The sequence below is a fragment of the Equus caballus genome, chromosome 8 (assembly GCF_041296265.1).
Source record: "Equus caballus isolate H_3958 breed thoroughbred chromosome 8, TB-T2T, whole genome shotgun sequence".
In the NCBI taxonomy this organism is placed as follows: Eukaryota; Metazoa; Chordata; class Mammalia; order Perissodactyla; family Equidae; genus Equus; species Equus caballus.
The window spans coordinates 14982582-14997404 of record NC_091691.1 but is presented as its reverse complement, the minus strand read 5'-3'; the positions used below and the strand labels follow the sequence as shown (position 1 = coordinate 14997404).

Genomic DNA, 14823 nt, shown 5'->3' with positions numbered 1-14823 from the left:
CACTTAAGCGATCAGGAAAAAGCCTTCTAAAAAGGTTGTCATTTGCTTTTGTGATACTTGTCATACTTACGTAAGGGAAATTAACCCGTCTCAGGGAATTTGTTGTAGTCACAGAATCCATCTGTTCTCTCCTCTGTGGCTAAACCTAAGATGAGATGGATATCTGCTTTCTGAATGGTGGACTTTAGCTTGTTGGCATGCATTTCATAGCAAGAAATGTAATTAGACCAAAACAATCATGTCCCGTCACAATATTGATAGAAAGAAGTCTAGAAGGCACAAGGTCTCTGGGCATGTACAATGTGTCAGGAACGTGCATTCCTTGGGTGGCAGTATGTAAAATTCAACACCATTTCTGCACGCAGTTGAGCCACTGTTCTGGTTCTCTGTGTCTGCTGAGTGCCATTGCTGTACCATCCAGGTAGAGTTGATTCTCCTTCCTCATTGAGTGCTATCTGGCCAGTTCACTGAGCGCCCACTCCCCTCTCTCCTGCTCTCAGGGGCAGCCAGACCATGCCCTCATCATAGGAGGATTGTTTTCTTTCTCTTTGAGGGGACTGTCCCTCACTTTCTGTCACCAATCTCTCTACCACCAATCAGGACCACCTGGGACTCTGGCATCCGATCCTTCTTGGTTTCATCATATTCTTTTTCCCCTAGCCTGAGCACAGAGCTACAGGAAAAAGAGAGTGTGAAAGAAGCCCTGAAGGGGTCAGTGGATGAAGGCCCTGTGACTTCTTCCAGTCACCAGTACACGTCTGGTTCCCACGAGCCTCCGAGCACCAATGTTTTCTTGTCTGAGGAGCATGAAGACTTCTCTGCTCTGGTTGCAGCTACTGAGTACTCCCATCAACAGGAGAAGAAAGCTCCAACAGGTCTCCCAGGTAGTGTCCATATTCATGTTCCCCATGTCCCTGTCCAGGTCAAGATATGTCATCTCTTCAGTCTGGCCCTGGAGACGTAACTTGGTTTGAATCAGAATCTAGGACTCAGTTTTAAGCACACACATCAGGTGGGTCAGGTAGTTCGACACTCTTCCGAGTCCCAGGCCAAATCTCTGTCATCCCCGTTACCATGCCTGCTCCACTGCAAACAGCAGTCTCTGTCTCCTCTAAGTTGGTTTACCCTCAGTAGGGAGCCACCTAAGTGTCAAAAGATAAACACCTCTTGAATGTGTCTGGAAGTTTACCACCCAGGGCGTGGTGTGAACCCTGGCACCCTCCACCACTTGGAATAGCAAGAATCCTGTTCTCCAGGTGGCACCATAGATTCTTTGCTCTTTAGGAGTGATTAAATTCCATCCATCAGTCTAGTCTCGGTGTATAACTTCGTCCAAACCAACAGCAGCCAGCATACCTGATGGAGTAAGAGCTGAATCTTGCCACAGCCTTTCCAGAAAGCAACTAGATGAGCTCCTCATGACCTCGGGAAGAATATGTTGAACTCTTTGCCCAGGTTCAGGGAAGAGAACTTTGTTGTATTGATCTGCCAATTCAGAGACAGTCTGCCCTATGACTCAGGAAAGGAAGCCTCGTCCCTTTTCAGAAGACACAACCCGAGGCCTCCTGGAATATTCTGAGACTATCCTGTTCTCACGCTGAGAAGACTTATGTCCCTGGGTTGAAACAGGCCCCTGGGTTGGTAATGTGTCAAGAAGCAACTTTTTATGATGACTGGCCCTGTCCAAATTTATTTGCAGAAACTCAAAAAGATCAGAAGGATGAGGACAGAGATGAGCCAACAGCCCCCAGGTAACTGATAATCCTGGTTGTGAAAGCAATGGTGACATCTGAAGATCTCAAATCCAGGGAGAATTAGAAAGTACCAGTAGACCTGTTTCATCCCGTCACGCTACCACGAATCACCCCTCTGAAGAATGCTGTTTCCTTGGGACTTGTCCTGTTAGTTTCCACTTGGTATTAATGTCTCAAGTTTAGGAACCTAGAATCAGCTTGACACAAGGCAAACTAACCAATCTTAGAGATTTCCTGCACTCAGGGAGACCACGCGTCCTCTCTTGTTTGGGGAAAACTAAGAGAAGTTGCATAACTTCTGTCTGCACATTTGGCCTGTTGAACGGTGAGGATTTCATAGCACGACATACAGCTCGACAAAAATGTGTCTATGGTATTACAGTATTGACAGAAACAGGCCTAGAAGGCACGAGATGTCTGGGAGCCCACAATGCCCCAGGAGCCTTTACTCACTGGGCCTCTGTAAGAAAAGTGGCACGGAAGTTATGCTTTGGAGTTGCAGGAACTCCTGTGGTTCTCGTTGTGTGCTCTGTGTCATGACTGCGCCATAGAGGAGAGCTGAGTCTCCTTCCTCATTAACTTGTTATCTGGACGGGGCAGTGAGCACCTGCTGCCCTCCCTCCCCCCACCACGGCAGCCTCACTTAGTTGCAGTCAGAGGAGGACTGTTATCTTCTTCCTGTTTCAAGGGATGCCCTCTTTACCTTCTGTGACCTCTCCCTTAGTCTTCCAATCAGAACCAGTGGGGAAGTTGCGGTGTCCAGTCTTTCCTCGTTTAATATTCTGTTATCTTTGTGCCTCTGGGCTCAGCTGGGAGCTGCAGGAGGAGGAGGAAATGGATGATGCGTGTCAGGATTCTTTGGATGAAAAGTATTTGGCTCTTTCCAGTCACCATGACTTGTCTGACTCCTGCCACCCTCCCGACAGTCCCACCCTCCCATCTGATGAGCATGAAATCTGCTCTCGTCTGGATGGAGCCCGTGAGTACTCTATTGGAAAGAGGACAAGCTCCGAATGGTCTCCCAGGTAGCCTCCATGTTCTTTGTGCTCACACCTCTGTCCGGGTACACAAATGTCTCTTTGATGGCAGGCCTTGGAGACCCATCTTGGTTTCAATCAGAATCTAGGACTCAGTTTTAAGCACACACATCAGGTGGGTCAGGTAGTTCGACACTCTTCCGAGTCCCAGGCCAAATCTCTGTCATCCCCGTTACCATGCCTGCTCCACTGCAAACAGCAGTCTCTGTCTCCTCTAAGTTGGTTTACCCTCAGTAGGGAGCCACCTAAGTGTCAAAAGATAAACACCTCTTGAATGTGTCTGGAAGTTTACCACCCAGGGCGTGGTGTGAACCCTGGCACCCTCCACCACTTGGAATAGCAAGAATCCTGTTCTCCAGGTGGCACCATAGATTCTTTGCTCTTTAGGAGTGATTAAATTCCATCCATCAGTCTAGTCTCGGTGTATAACTTCGTCCAAACCAACAGCAGCCAGCATACCTGATGGAGTAAGAGCTGAATCTTGCCACAGCCTTTCCAGAAAGCAACTAGATGAGCTCCTCATGACCTCGGGAAGAATATGTTGAACTCTTTGCCCAGGTTCAGGGAAGAGAACTTTGTTGTATTGATCTGCCAATTCAGAGACAGTCTGCCCTATGACTCAGGAAAGGAAGCCTCGTCCCTTTTCAGAAGACACAACCCGAGGCCTCCTGGAATATTCTGAGACTATCCTGTTCTCACGCTGAGAAGACTTATGTCCCTGGGTTGAAACAGGCCCCTGGGTTGGTAATGTGTCAAGAAGCAACTTTTTATGATGACTGGCCCTGTCCAAATTTATTTGCAGAAACTCAAAAAGATCAGAAGGATGAGGACAGAGATGAGCCAACCGCCCCCAGGTAACTGATAATCCTGGTTGTGAAAGCAATGGTGACATCTGAAGATCTCAAATCCAGGGAGAATTAGAAAGTACCAGTAGACCTGTTTCATCCCGTCACGCTACCACGAATCACCCCTCTTAAGAATGCTGTCTGTTTCCTTGGGACTTGTCCTGTTAGTTTCCACTTGGTATTAATGTCTCAAGTTTAGGAACCTAGAATCAGCTTGACACAAGGCAAACTAACCAATCTTAGAGATTTCCTGCACTCAGGGAGACCACGCGTCCTCTCTTGTTTGGGGAAAACTAAGAGAAGTTGCATAACTTCTGTCTGCACATTTGGCCTGTTGAACGGTGAGGATTTCATAGCACGACATACAGCTCGACAAAAATGTGTCTATGGTATTACAGTATTGACAGAAACAGGCCTAGAAGGCACGAGATGTCTGGGAGCCCACAATGCCCCAGGAGCCTTTACTCACTGGGCCTCTGTAAGAAAAGTGGCACGGAAGTTATGCTTTGGAGTTGCAGGAACTCCTGTGGTTCTCGTTGTGTGCTCTGTGTCATGACTGCGCCATAGAGGAGAGCTGAGTCTCCTTCCTCATTAACTTGTTATCTGGACGGGGCAGTGAGCACCTGCTGCCCTCCCTCCCCCCACCACGGCAGCCTCACTTAGTTGCAGTCAGAGGAGGACTGTTATCTTCTTCCTGTTTCAAGGGATGCCCTCTTTACCTTCTGTGACCTCTCCCTTAGTCTTCCAATCAGAACCAGTGGGGAAGTTGCGGTGTCCAGTCTTTCCTCGTTTAATATTCTGTTATCTTTGTGCCTCTGGGCTCAGCTGGGAGCTGCAGGAGGAGGAGGAAATGGATGATGCGTGTCAGGATTCTTTGGATGAAAAGTATTTGGCTCTTTCCAGTCACCATGACTTGTCTGACTCCTGCCACCCTCCCGACAGTCCCACCCTCCCATCTGATGAGCATGAAATCTGCTCTCGTCTGGATGGAGCCCGTGAGTACTCTATTGGAAAGAGGACAAGCTCCGAATGGTCTCCCAGGTAGCCTCCATGTTCTTTGTGCTCACACCTCTGTCCGGGTACACAAATGTCTCTTTGATGGCAGGCCTTGGAGACCCACCTTGGTTTCAATCAGAATCTAGGACTCAGTTTTAAGCACACACATCAGGTGGGTCAGGTAGTTCGACACTCTTCCGAGTCCCAGGCCAAATCTCTGTCATCCCCGTTACCATGCCTGCTCCACTGCAAACAGCAGTCTCTGTCTCCTCTAAGTTGGTTTACCCTCAGTAGGGAGCCACCTAAGTGTCAAAAGATAAACACCTCTTGAATGTGTCTGGAAGTTTACCACCCAGGGCGTGGTGTGAACCCTGGCACCCTCCACCACTTGGAATAGCAAGAATCCTGTTCTCCAGGTGGCACCATAGATTCTTTGCTCTTTAGGAGTGATTAAATTCCATCCATCAGTCTAGTCTCGGTGTATAACTTCGTCCAAACCAACAGCAGCCAGCATACCTGATGGAGTAAGAGCTGAATCTTGCCACAGCCTTTCCAGAAAGCAACTAGATGAGCTCCTCATGACCTCGGGAAGAATATGTTGAACTCTTTGCCCAGGTTCAGGGAAGAGAACTTTGTTGTATTGATCTGCCAATTCAGAGACAGTCTGCCCTATGACTCAGGAAAGGAAGCCTCGTCCCTTTTCAGAAGACACAACCCGAGGCCTCCTGGAATATTCTGAGACTATCCTGTTCTCACGCTGAGAAGACTTATGTCCCTGGGTTGAAACAGGCCCCTGGGTTGGTAATGTGTCAAGAAGCAACTTTTTATGATGACTGGCCCTGTCCAAATTTATTTGCAGAAACTCAAAAAGATCAGAAGGATGAGGACAGAGATGAGCCAACCGCCCCCAGGTAACTGATAATCCTGGTTGTGAAAGCAATGGTGACATCTGAAGATCTCAAATCCAGGGAGAATTAGAAAGTACCAGTAGACCTGTTTCATCCCGTCACGCTACCACGAATCACCCCTCTTAAGAATGCTGTCTGTTTCCTTGGGACTTGTCCTGTTAGTTTCCACTTGGTATTAATGTCTCAAGTTTAGGAACCTAGAATCAGCTTGACACAAGGCAAACTAACCAATCTTAGAGATTTCCTGCACTCAGGGAGACCACGCGTCCTCTCTTGTTTGGGGAAAACTAAGAGAAGTTGCATAACTTCTGTCTGCACATTTGGCCTGTTGAACGGTGAGGATTTCATAGCACGACATACAGCTCGACAAAAATGTGTCTATGGTATTACAGTATTGACAGAAACAGGCCTAGAAGGCACGAGATGTCTGGGAGCCCACAATGCCCCAGGAGCCTTTACTCACTGGGCCTCTGTAAGAAAAGTGGCACGGAAGTTATGCTTTGGAGTTGCAGGAACTCCTGTGGTTCTCGTTGTGTGCTCTGTGTCATGACTGCGCCATAGAGGAGAGCTGAGTCTCCTTCCTCATTAACTTGTTATCTGGACGGGGCAGTGAGCACCTGCTGCCCTCCCTCCCCCCACCACGGCAGCCTCACTTAGTTGCAGTCAGAGGAGGACTGTTATCTTCTTCCTGTTTCAAGGGATGCCCTCTTTACCTTCTGTGACCTCTCCCTTAGTCTTCCAATCAGAACCAGTGGGGAAGTTGCGGTGTCCAGTCTTTCCTCGTTTAATATTCTGTTATCTTTGTGCCTCTGGGCTCAGCTGGGAGCTGCAGGAGGAGGAGGAAATGGATGATGCGTGTCAGGATTCTTTGGATGAAAAGTATTTGGCTCTTTCCAGTCACCATGACTTGTCTGACTCCTGCCACCCTCCCGACAGTCCCACCCTCCCATCTGATGAGCATGAAATCTGCTCTCGTCTGGATGGAGCCCGTGAGTACTCTATTGGAAAGAGGACAAGCTCCGAATGGTCTCCCAGGTAGCCTCCATGTTCTTTGTGCTCACACCTCTGTCCGGGTACACAAATGTCTCTTTGATGGCAGGCCTTGGAGACCCACCTTGGTTTCAATCAGAATCTAGGACTCAGTTTTAAGCACACACATCAGGTGGGTCAGGTAGTTCGACACTCTTCCGAGTCCCAGGCCAAATCTCTGTCATCCCCGTTACCATGCCTGCTCCACTGCAAACAGCAGTCTCTGTCTCCTCTAAGTTGGTTTACCCTCAGTAGGGAGCCACCTAAGTGTCAAAAGATAAACACCTCTTGAATGTGTCTGGAAGTTTACCACCCAGGGCGTGGTGTGAACCCTGGCACCCTCCACCACTTGGAATAGCAAGAATCCTGTTCTCCAGGTGGCACCATAGATTCTTTGCTCTTTAGGAGTGATTAAATTCCATCCATCAGTCTAGTCTCGGTGTATAACTTCGTCCAAACCAACAGCAGCCAGCATACCTGATGGAGTAAGAGCTGAATCTTGCCACAGCCTTTCCAGAAAGCAACTAGATGAGCTCCTCATGACCTCGGGAAGAATATGTTGAACTCTTTGCCCAGGTTCAGGGAAGAGAACTTTGTTGTATTGATCTGCCAATTCAGAGACAGTCTGCCCTATGACTCAGGAAAGGAAGCCTCGTCCCTTTTCAGAAGACACAACCCGAGGCCTCCTGGAATATTCTGAGACTATCCTGTTCTCACGCTGAGAAGACTTATGTCCCTGGGTTGAAACAGGCCCCTGGGTTGGTAATGTGTCAAGAAGCAACTTTTTATGATGACTGGCCCTGTCCAAATTTATTTGCAGAAACTCAAAAAGATCAGAAGGATGAGGACAGAGATGAGCCAACCGCCCCCAGGTAACTGATAATCCTGGTTGTGAAAGCAATGGTGACATCTGAAGATCTCAAATCCAGGGAGAATTAGAAAGTACCAGTAGACCTGTTTCATCCCGTCACGCTACCACGAATCACCCCTCTTAAGAATGCTGTCTGTTTCCTTGGGACTTGTCCTGTTAGTTTCCACTTGGTATTAATGTCTCAAGTTTAGGAACCTAGAATCAGCTTGACACAAGGCAAACTAACCAATCTTAGAGATTTCCTGCACTCAGGGAGACCACGCGTCCTCTCTTGTTTGGGGAAAACTAAGAGAAGTTGCATAACTTCTGTCTGCACATTTGGCCTGTTGAACGGTGAGGATTTCATAGCACGACATACAGCTCGACAAAAATGTGTCTATGGTATTACAGTATTGACAGAAACAGGCCTAGAAGGCACGAGATGTCTGGGAGCCCACAATGCCCCAGGAGCCTTTACTCACTGGGCCTCTGTAAGAAAAGTGGCACGGAAGTTATGCTTTGGAGTTGCAGGAACTCCTGTGGTTCTCGTTGTGTGCTCTGTGTCATGACTGCGCCATAGAGGAGAGCTGAGTCTCCTTCCTCATTAACTTGTTATCTGGACGGGGCAGTGAGCACCTGCTGCCCTCCCTCCCCCCACCACGGCAGCCTCACTTAGTTGCAGTCAGAGGAGGACTGTTATCTTCTTCCTGTTTCAAGGGATGCCCTCTTTACCTTCTGTGACCTCTCCCTTAGTCTTCCAATCAGAACCAGTGGGGAAGTTGCGGTGTCCAGTCTTTCCTCGTTTAATATTCTGTTATCTTTGTGCCTCTGGGCTCAGCTGGGAGCTGCAGGAGGAGGAGGAAATGGATGATGCGTGTCAGGATTCTTTGGATGAAAAGTATTTGGCTCTTTCCAGTCACCATGACTTGTCTGACTCCTGCCACCCTCCCGACAGTCCCACCCTCCCATCTGATGAGCATGAAATCTGCTCTCGTCTGGATGGAGCCCGTGAGTACTCTATTGGAAAGAGGACAAGCTCCGAATGGTCTCCCAGGTAGCCTCCATGTTCTTTGTGCTCACACCTCTGTCCGGGTACACAAATGTCTCTTTGATGGCAGGCCTTGGAGACCCATCTTGGTTTCAATCAGAATCTAAGATTCAGTTGTAAGCGCAAACATGGGGTGTGTCAAGTAGCTGTACACCCTTCCAAGTCCCACATCAAATCTCTGTCACCCTGGGACCCAATGCCAAGCACAGGCTGATGAACACCAGGTAAACCAGAGTGGGGAGATTCAAGAGATCATAACACACTTCCAGCCACCACTGATGCTCCTGCACAACAGGAGTCTCCATGAGCTCCTTCTAGAAAGATGGGCCCTGTGATCTCTCCTGTAGTTTTCTTCCTAATTGAGTTCCTGAACTGAGCATTAATGCCTGTCCAAGGAGGGTGGTAGTCTTTCCTATTTCTTTGGAGATGTTGTTACCATGGTTCCTCAGCTCTGGAATATGGTCTCTCTCACCTCTGAGATATCTTGTCCTTGCTAAACAGTCTGCTGAGGAACGAGACAAAGATACCTCTGTCTTTCCATGTCTGGAGTTTTCGCTGAAATCAAGGCATGGGCCCTGGTGGCCCCACCTCTATGAATCACCCAGGATCCTGGCCTCTTGAAAGCGCCAAATACACTTTCCTCCGAGGGGTGTATGGATTCCATCCATCAGTCTCATCTTGGTGTACAATCCCACCTATCTCACCAAAGACCAGGGTGTCTGCTGGGGCCAAGCTGACTCTTTCGGCAACACCTCTTGAAGGCTGCTGACATGTTCCCTGTGATCTTTGGTGAAAATAGACGTATTTAACTGTTTGCTCGACTCAGGGCAGAGGACATGGGGGTGATGATCTACCAGGGCCGGGCCGATATCTGACTAGACGTTTCTGAATTTGTCTGCAGAAAGTCATGAAGACGAGGAGTATGTGGAAGAGAGAGAACCACTGTCCAAAATGAACGACCAGGAGAGGGTAAAGGACAGGTAAAGTATGGAAAGGGTCCTAGAAAGATCAAGGAGCACAAAGGTGACCACATCTGTGATGCGATGGTCACCCAAACCTGCAGATTGCACTCCTGTCATTCCCTCAACCAACAACGACACAGCCCTCTGAATGGGGTTGTGCAGTCTCCTTCTGGTACTTGTAGAGTTAGTCTGAACCAAGGTGAACCAACTACTCTCATGGATTTCCTGTACTCGCGGACATCACGTGTCCTCTCATGGATGGTTGGTTAAAGGCAGGGTGAGATTCACATCCGCTTTCTGCAGAGTTCATCTTAGGTCGTTGGCAGGTATTTCACAGCAGGGAAGGTAACTAGACCCCCGAAAGTGGTATTATGTTAGACACTGAGAGAAGGTGGCCTAGAAGGTACAAGAACGCTGGAGTCTGCAATGCCTCAGGAGCTGGTATTGCCTGGCCGCTGATGGAGCTTTCAAAACTATTTAGGCATTTGCCAAACATGTCCAAAAACTCTGTTTTGAAGGCAAATGGGGGATGTTCTCATAGAAACCTCTGCGGAGGTCCTAAGAACCTTTGACTCAATTCCAATTATACGTTTTCCTTTCTAACCCAACATAGGGAGTTCGAATTTCTAATTCGACTTCAGGCACGAGAGCTGACCCAGTTACGCCTAAAGACACGGGAAGGAAGAGAGCTATCCCTCCTGCTTAATCAGAACCTCAAGGAGCTCCTGGGCCGCAGTGACCTTAACAACCTCCGGGGGCAGGCCTTCCAAGAGCAATTGGCTGAGGGATGCAGGCTGTCCCAGGCCCTTGTCAGCAAGCTCGGCCCAGGTAAGGCGGCCACAGGCCCTGATTGTGCTGAGCCCTCCAAGGTCCCCGGCTCACAAGAGACTCCACTTCTCCCCTCCTAATGTTTTTGCCATCTGTCCTGGTTTCCACATCACACTTGGGGTCATCACAGGACCAGGAGCGGCTGGGTGGAAGGACAGAGAGGAGAAATGTACAAGGTGGAGGTGATAGTGTTCCGAGTGCCTGCTTCCTCCCTCATTTGCCATGGCCCTTGGGACAGGGGGCAGCCTCCACCCAGTTTTAGAGCACAGAAAGGCAGACATGATAGGAGGCAGCTAGTAAGGCGGAAAAGGGCCCTGAGCTAAGCGTGGACGTTCCCAGGCTCCAGCCTGAGTTCTGTCTTTTCTAACAGTGGGTGCGGGACGGATGTCTCCTTCCTGGATTTCAGTGTCTTCATCTCTAACGTGATTAACACATGTGTTGCATGGTAGCTGTAGCATTCCAATAGGGAAGGCCTATGAGCGTACTTTCACAATGCTAGGGTCACTCACTGGGGTTGATTTCAGTACTGGGTATGGTAGAATCTGGTAGTGGGATGTGGGTTTACACTAGAATACTTAGCACTTAACGAGGAGAGAATTTTCCTGGTGAACGGTAGAAGCAGACGTGGAAGTCCCCACGAAGGACCAAGTCATGTGAGACTCATGGGACAGAATTGTTTTTCGTCTCCTGAGAGAAAGGAGGAGGTTCTCTGTGAAAGGCATGATGAGATGCAGAGTCACTGAGCTTGGAAACCAGCCTTGTGGCAGGAGGGAGGAGAGAGTGGGAGGAGCCCCTAGGAAAGCTGGAGAAGCATCTCTTGATCTGGGTAACCAAATCAATTTTTAACTCCTTGCCCAGTTCCACCAGAGCATGCCATCTGGGACCCATCAGATCAGGGCCACTTTGCCTGATCCATCAGAATACCACGGCAGCCCATTTCTTTACAGACAAAACACGACACCTTTCTGAACTCATGTAGAGGTAATTCGTGTCTCCAGGCCCAGAAAGGCACCTGCATTTGTAACGGTCGAAGTGCAACTAGCTCATGTCTAAATGGACTTTTCTCAATTTCTTTGCAGAAAACCACGAAGAGGAGGCTGAAGAACAACTGGGATCACTGACCCCCAGGTAACAGTGAAGGATCAGAGGAGGGTAATGTACAATCAAATGCAGAGAAGGTTCTGGAAAGAACAGACGCAGAGGTCAAAAGTAGCTGCTTTCCTGAAGCAAGGAGGCACAAAACTGGCTGATTGTGCTGGTCTCCTCCAGTCCCCCCATCTGGATCGTCCATGTTCTTTGCAGCATGTGGAGTCTGTCTCACTCCCAGTGAGGTAACCAGGCCTAGAGACGTCCTGCCCCTTCAGACATGCCTTCTTCTCCTCCGGAGGGTCAAAACCCAGAGTCAGGTCCATACCTGCTCTCTGCATGTGGGCCTGAGCGTGTTGGTAGGTATTTCATGACAAGGAAAGTAGCCAGACTAAATAAACATTCCTATTTTGCCTCAACCTTTAGAGAAGGAGGCCTAGAAGTTCCAAGATCTCTTCCAGTCTCCAGTGTCTCAGGAGCGTGTTTTCACTGGGTCACTGTGTGTAACATGCAAAAGGAAAGAAGAAAACATGCGGTCCACCAAAAATGAGCAGATTTCTACTTGGAAGGCCTTTTGGGGATATTCTCACCGAAATCTCTCTCAAACTCCTTATCATCTCTCATGACCCCATTTCCACTCTGAGGATTTCTCTTCCCTCCCGCCTAGGAAATACCATTTCCTCATTCATGATCATGCACGAAAGCTGACCCAGATACGCCAGACGTCACGGGAAGGAAGAGAGCTCTCTGTCCTCCTCCATCAGCACCTCAGGGACCTCCTCACCCACAGTGACATTGGCAGAGACTGGGGACAGGGATTCCAAGAACAACTGGCTGAGGGATCCAGGCTGGCAGAGCGCCTTGTCCACAAGCTTAGCCCAGGTAAGGCGGCCACAGGTCCTGACTGCGCTGAGCCCCTCCAAGGTCCCTGGCTGACAAGAGCCTCGGCATCTCCCCTCATAACGCTTTCACCAGCTGTCCTGGTGTCCACATCGCACTTGGAGCCATGACAGGACCACGACTGGCTGGGTGGGAGCAGAGGGGAGAAATGCACAGGGGGACGTCATAGTGCTCCAAGAGCCTGCTTCCTCCCTGAGGGACCATGCCCTTTGGGGCAGGAGGCAGCCTCCACCTGGTGTCACAGCACACAAAGGAGGACGTGACAGGAGGCAGCTTGTTAGAGTGAAAAGAATCGTGGACTGAGCTAGAGCTCCTCGGGCTCTTGCCTGAGCTCTGGCTTTTATAGCTACAGGCGAGTATTTGATTTCTCCTTCCTGGATTTCTGTCTCCTCATCTGTAAAATGGGTCAAAAGGTGTGTTGCCTGGTAGCTGTAACTACTAAAGAAGGGAATGCTCATGAATGTGCTTCAGAAAGGGATCATACTCCTAACTGTTTGGGGTTTATTTAGTTATAATCTGAAAATCTTGGGGCAGATACGTTGATTTGTAACAGAACACTTTCCACAAGAAAATTTTTCCCTCTTATGATGTAAAAGCCAACTTGGAGGTCCCCGTGAAGTCCCGGGATGTATGGAGGGGTGAGTCATGGGGTTTTCTATCCTCCTTTTAGAGAAAGGAGTAGGGTCTATGTGGGGGTTCTGAGTGGACATAGAGTCACTGAGACTGGGAGCCAGCTTTGTGGAAGGAGGAGGAGAGAACTAGAGAATTCCAGAAGGAAACTGGACAACTACCCAATGACCTGGAGACAAAAGATATTTGATCTTTATCCAGTTAAACTCAGAGCACGCCATGATGGGGAGCCAGCAGATCAAGGATATTTTGCCTGATGGGTCAGGACACCATCCCAGGCCATTCCTTCAAAGTCACACATGGGGCTGTCAGTGCAATTCTCTCAGTGTGTCCTGCCCTCATACACAGGTCATTGCTGTCCATGCCCAGGCAGGCCTTTGTGTCTGTAACGGGTGCAGGGGCACTATTTCATCTCTGTCTGGATTTTGTTTGCAGAAAACCTGGAAGACGATGACGAGGAGGAAGAACAAGAATCGCTGAGCCCCAGGTAGCAATGAATGAGGAGGGCTAATAAGCAAGGGTACAATGTGGGGAGAGCACCTGAAAGAAAGACCCTGAGGGCCAAATAGCCCCAGGGTTCACAGGCGAGGGGGAACCAGCACTGCCCCTGCTGCTGATTCCGCTCACTCCAGCAACGATGGCAAAGCCCTTTGAACGAGGTTGTCTCTTGTCTTTGTGGTACTCGTGGCCTCGGTCTGACAAGGGGAGCTAAGCAGTCTCAGGGATTTCCTGCCCTGAAAGAAATCCCTTGTTCTCTCTTGGAAGGCTAAAACAAGGAGGAGATGCATGTCTGCTTTCCCAACTGATGGCCTTAGGTCCTTCATAGGTATAGCATAGCCAGAAAGGATCTAGACAAAATTAAAAAAAAGAAAAAAAAACATAACAGGTCACAGTATTGACAGAAAATGGCCTAGAAGGCACAAGATCTCTGGGAGTCCACGATGCCTCCGAAGCCTGCATTCGCTGGGCTGCCATATGTAGATTCAACACAATGTATTCACAAACTGGAAGCCATTGCGTTGGGTCTCCGAGTGTGATGCGTCTGCCTTACAGGGAGAGCGCAGCCCCGTCACCACCTCACTGTCGGTCCAGTGCACTGAGCACGTTCTGCTCACTCTCATTCTCTCTCTCCCTCTCTCCTGTTCCAGGACAGCCAGGCTTTGCCCCAGTCCCTTGCACCCTACCCTTCAATCAGAACCAGCTGGGACACTGTGGTGTCTAATCCTTCTTGATCTCTTCTTTTCTCTTCCCTCTCTCACCAGTCTGGAGAGGGAGCTGCTGGAGAAGGAGATTGTGAATGAAATCCTTCCAGATCCATCAGGTGAACAGAATTCGACTCCTTCCAGTCCTCGTGATCTGTCTGCCTCCGGGGAACCCCTCAGAAGCACTGCCTTTCCGTGTGATGAGCCTCAAGTCAGATTGACTCTGGAGGCAGCCAGTGAGTACTCCCATCAGAAAGCAGATAAATCCAAGTGGTCTCCCAGTTAGCCTCCATATTTTTTAAGCTCACCACGGCTGGCCAGGTAGAGAGATACTTTCTGCAGGCTCTTGGACCGAGTTTTAAGTACAGATTTCAGGAGGGCTTGGGAGCTGTGCTCTCAGCCTAGTCCCTAGCTATGTCCCTCTCAGCCTGTCCCTCAGTGGCATCTGCAAGCCATTTTTCCCCAGGTGGGAGAGAGAAGGGATCATGACCACCTCACAGCCAGCACTACAGCAGGGGCACAGTAGGTATTTGTCAGACCTCTTTCTTTAAGATGACACATCTCATCTCCTGCAGTGTTTCTGCTAATTGCATTTCCTGAGCAGTGTCTCCCACTCCTCTCTGGCTATCCACACGTGGAACAGTTTTACTCAATTATTCTGGAGGTCTGTTCTCATGATTTGGGGTTTAAAGCTGATGCTCTACTTCCTCTGGGGTGACTACCTCCCTCTGAAGATTTAAAAACGAGA

At 49.2% G+C, this 14823-nt stretch overlaps 1 protein-coding gene across 1 annotated transcript in view; it reads left to right on the top strand.

Annotated features, from left to right (window-relative positions):
• The window catches only part of LOC138915194 (neuroblastoma breakpoint family member 6-like), a 33377-nt gene that overhangs the window by 10198 nt on the left and 8356 nt on the right, over positions 1-14823 (top strand). Inside the window, exons 6-18 of the mRNA XM_070220016.1 lie at positions 661-884; positions 3594-3645; positions 4462-4631; positions 5492-5543; positions 6360-6529; positions 7390-7441; positions 8258-8427; positions 9369-9447; positions 10043-10257; positions 11337-11385; positions 12011-12225; positions 13309-13360; positions 14136-14311. Of these exons, the coding sequence (XP_070076117.1) occupies positions 661-884; positions 3594-3645; positions 4462-4631; positions 5492-5543; positions 6360-6529; positions 7390-7441; positions 8258-8427; positions 9369-9447; positions 10043-10257; positions 11337-11385; positions 12011-12225; positions 13309-13360; positions 14136-14311 (1676 nt within the window). The remainder of the gene's footprint in view (positions 1-660; positions 885-3593; positions 3646-4461; positions 4632-5491; positions 5544-6359; positions 6530-7389; positions 7442-8257; positions 8428-9368; positions 9448-10042; positions 10258-11336; positions 11386-12010; positions 12226-13308; positions 13361-14135; positions 14312-14823) is intronic.